Below are 2483 nucleotides of genomic sequence, written 5' to 3' on the forward strand. Positions count from 1 at the left end.
CCAGCAGCTTCTGGCTGCTTGGTTTTTTTCTCCTCCCCCAGCAGCTCCCGGGGCTCCTGCAGAACCCCTTCCTCCTGCTGAGACACAGGAATTAAGTCAGACTTCATCTGTGTTCACCCAGGAACAACCACCTGGAACTGAGCTCTATCTCCTGAGACCCTTGCAAATAAATCCTTAGTCCCTGTGTGTCTTCTTCTGCAGAAAAAGCCCAAACCCAAGACTCCAAGGGAAACTGACTCCCATCTCTGCTGAGATCCACACCAGGTCTCCAGAGCCCACACTCACCCTCACTGCCCTGAGCCAGGGATTAGCAGCCATGGCAAAGGCTTCTGGATGCTTGGCTCTCTCCTCCTGCCCAGGCCTCTGGTGCAGCTCTTTTGGCCTTTCCTTCTCCTAAGACAGAGAAAAAAATTGTCACTCTTTAAGCTCCTTTTCAACACAAACCACTTTATCCAGGAGCTCTTGCCCCGCTCCTCGGCCCCTCTCTCCTCCCGCGCCTGTGGGAGAGGAACCTGAGGGCGCAGGGACACGCTCCTCCCGGGACCCCCACGCTCCTGCTGCTCCGGGCTGGGAGGAGCAGGGCTCCCTTGCCCTCCAAGGCCGACCCCTTCCAGAGGTCACTTTAGTCCCTGAAACCAGGACCCACCCAGGGCTGCTGGGCAGGGGCAGCAGGCACAGCCCCCAGGACCACAGCCCCCCCAGGACCACAGCCCCCCTCACCTCCCAGCTCCCTCAGCAGAGGGCCAGGCAGGGCTCTACAAACCCAACACGACACCAACACAGGCCCAGCCAAGCCTGCCAGTCACAAGTATCTCTGCCACACTTGGGAGCCAGGGACACTTCCCCACCTCGGCTTCCCAGCCCCGGGCAGCCCTGCGGCCTCGCTGTGCAGCACTTGCAGGCTGCCCCAGGCTGCCAGGGGAGCTGCCACACGCCCGGAGCACGGGGCAGCACGAGCACTGCATGTCAGAGCAGGCCAGAAGCAGCGCAGAGGGGCAGAAGCCTCCTGGTGGGGCAGTGCCCGTGTCTCTGATTCAGGGGTGCCCACCCCGAGTCACCGCCAGCCCTGTGCCCACACGTGTCACGCCAGGGCCCTGCCTGCAGCCTCCTGCTCCCACAGCTCACTGAGGCAATGCCACTGTACCAAGTGGCCCACAGCTTGGTCAGCTTCTCACCTTCTCATGGCTCTGCAGCATCTTCTGCTCCATCCGCTTCTTCTGCTGCTCCTCCCTCTGCTCCACCCGGTCCCGCGCCTGCAGCGCCTTGCGCAGCCGCTCCTCCCTCCTCCTGGGCAGGGGCAGAGGGGCTGCTTAGCTCTGCTGGGGGAGATGGACGGGGGCTTGCAAGGAAATGGGGGGAAAGCCAGTTATTTGGCTTGACTTGCCTGGGCTGAGCTCAGCTCCGGCCCAAGCCCAGACCCCGCGGGCGCTTTGCACCAGCACAGTGACCCAGGAGCCCCGGGGCTGGGGGGCCCAGGCAGAGCCCGGGCAGGACGGTCCCTCCCACGGGAGGCACAAGGCTGGGCACAGGGATGGCCTCCAGAGCCATGCTGTGCTGAGCCAGGGCGAGCAGGAGGTCAGGGACACAACTCACTGCTTCATTTCTGCCTGTCGTCGCTGCTTTTCCTCCTCCACTTTCTTCCTCCTCTGTTCCTCAGCCTCCTGCTTCTTCCTGAGGCTTTCCAGCCTCTGCCGCTCCTTCTCCTGCAGGGAGATGAGCTCAGGCTGTACCAGCTGCCTGGCTTGTTTCTACCCTGGCGCTGATTGTGCCCGGGCAGGGAGCTGGGCAGCCTGCTGGGCAGAGCAGCCACTGCCAGAGCCACCTTCACCCACACACCAGGATGGGACGTGAACAGGAGGGAAGAAACACCACAGGTTTGGCAACAGGCCTGTTCAAGGGACAGGAGCAGCAGAGCCACAGACACAGGAGGGAAACACCCCAGTCCTTCAGCCATGGAGAGTGTGCTCGGGCCAGGAACTGTGCTCCTGCAGCAGCTGAGCCTGTGGCAAACACCCCTTGCCTGGGACACCAGCAGCTTAGAGAACAGGGAGAAGGGGAAGGGGTAAGGAGGTTTGCTTAGAGGCCAAAAGGTGTCCTGCAGCTCCAGCCCCTGCAGGGCACCCTGCACAGTGCACACCCGTGCCAGGGGAAGAGCTGCCAGTGCCCAGGGGATGAAGCAGAGCCAGCAGACTCCTCCAGCCCCACGGGTGAGGGTATCACTGCTTACAACAAAGTCTCCCTGTAGAGAAGAAACATCCAAGAAATGAGAAGGGTTTGGAAGTAACACTAGAACTCCCCTTCATGGCATTCCCCCCAGTTCTCAGCTGCAGCTCCCTCCCAGTCTGTGGTAGGGACCCCCACGCTGACCCCCCACGGCCTGACCCCAGCCCTGCAGCACCCAGCTACGTGAGACACAGGGGCAGGTCCCCACTGCACAGAGACAAGTGTCCACGTTCCTTGGGTTCAACAGTCCAAGAACACAG

At 62.0% G+C, this 2483-nt stretch overlaps 1 protein-coding gene across 1 annotated transcript in view; it reads right to left on the reverse strand.

Annotated features, from left to right (window-relative positions):
* Positions 1–2483, reverse strand: part of INCENP (inner centromere protein antigens 135/155kDa) — an 11175-nt gene that overhangs the window by 2137 nt on the left and 6555 nt on the right. The window contains exons 10-13 of the mRNA XM_010004634.1: positions 1594–1703; positions 1176–1287; positions 441–512; positions 6–74 (exon numbers count right to left, since the gene is read on the reverse strand). Of these exons, the coding sequence (XP_010002936.1) occupies positions 6–74; positions 441–512; positions 1176–1287; positions 1594–1703 (363 nt within the window). The remainder of the gene's footprint in view (positions 1–5; positions 75–440; positions 513–1175; positions 1288–1593; positions 1704–2483) is intronic.

The sequence above is a fragment of the Chaetura pelagica genome, unplaced genomic scaffold, assembly GCF_000747805.2.
Source record: "Chaetura pelagica isolate M959 unplaced genomic scaffold, ChaPel_1.0 scaffold1629, whole genome shotgun sequence".
Lineage (NCBI taxonomy): Eukaryota > Metazoa > Chordata > Aves > Apodiformes > Apodidae > Chaetura > Chaetura pelagica.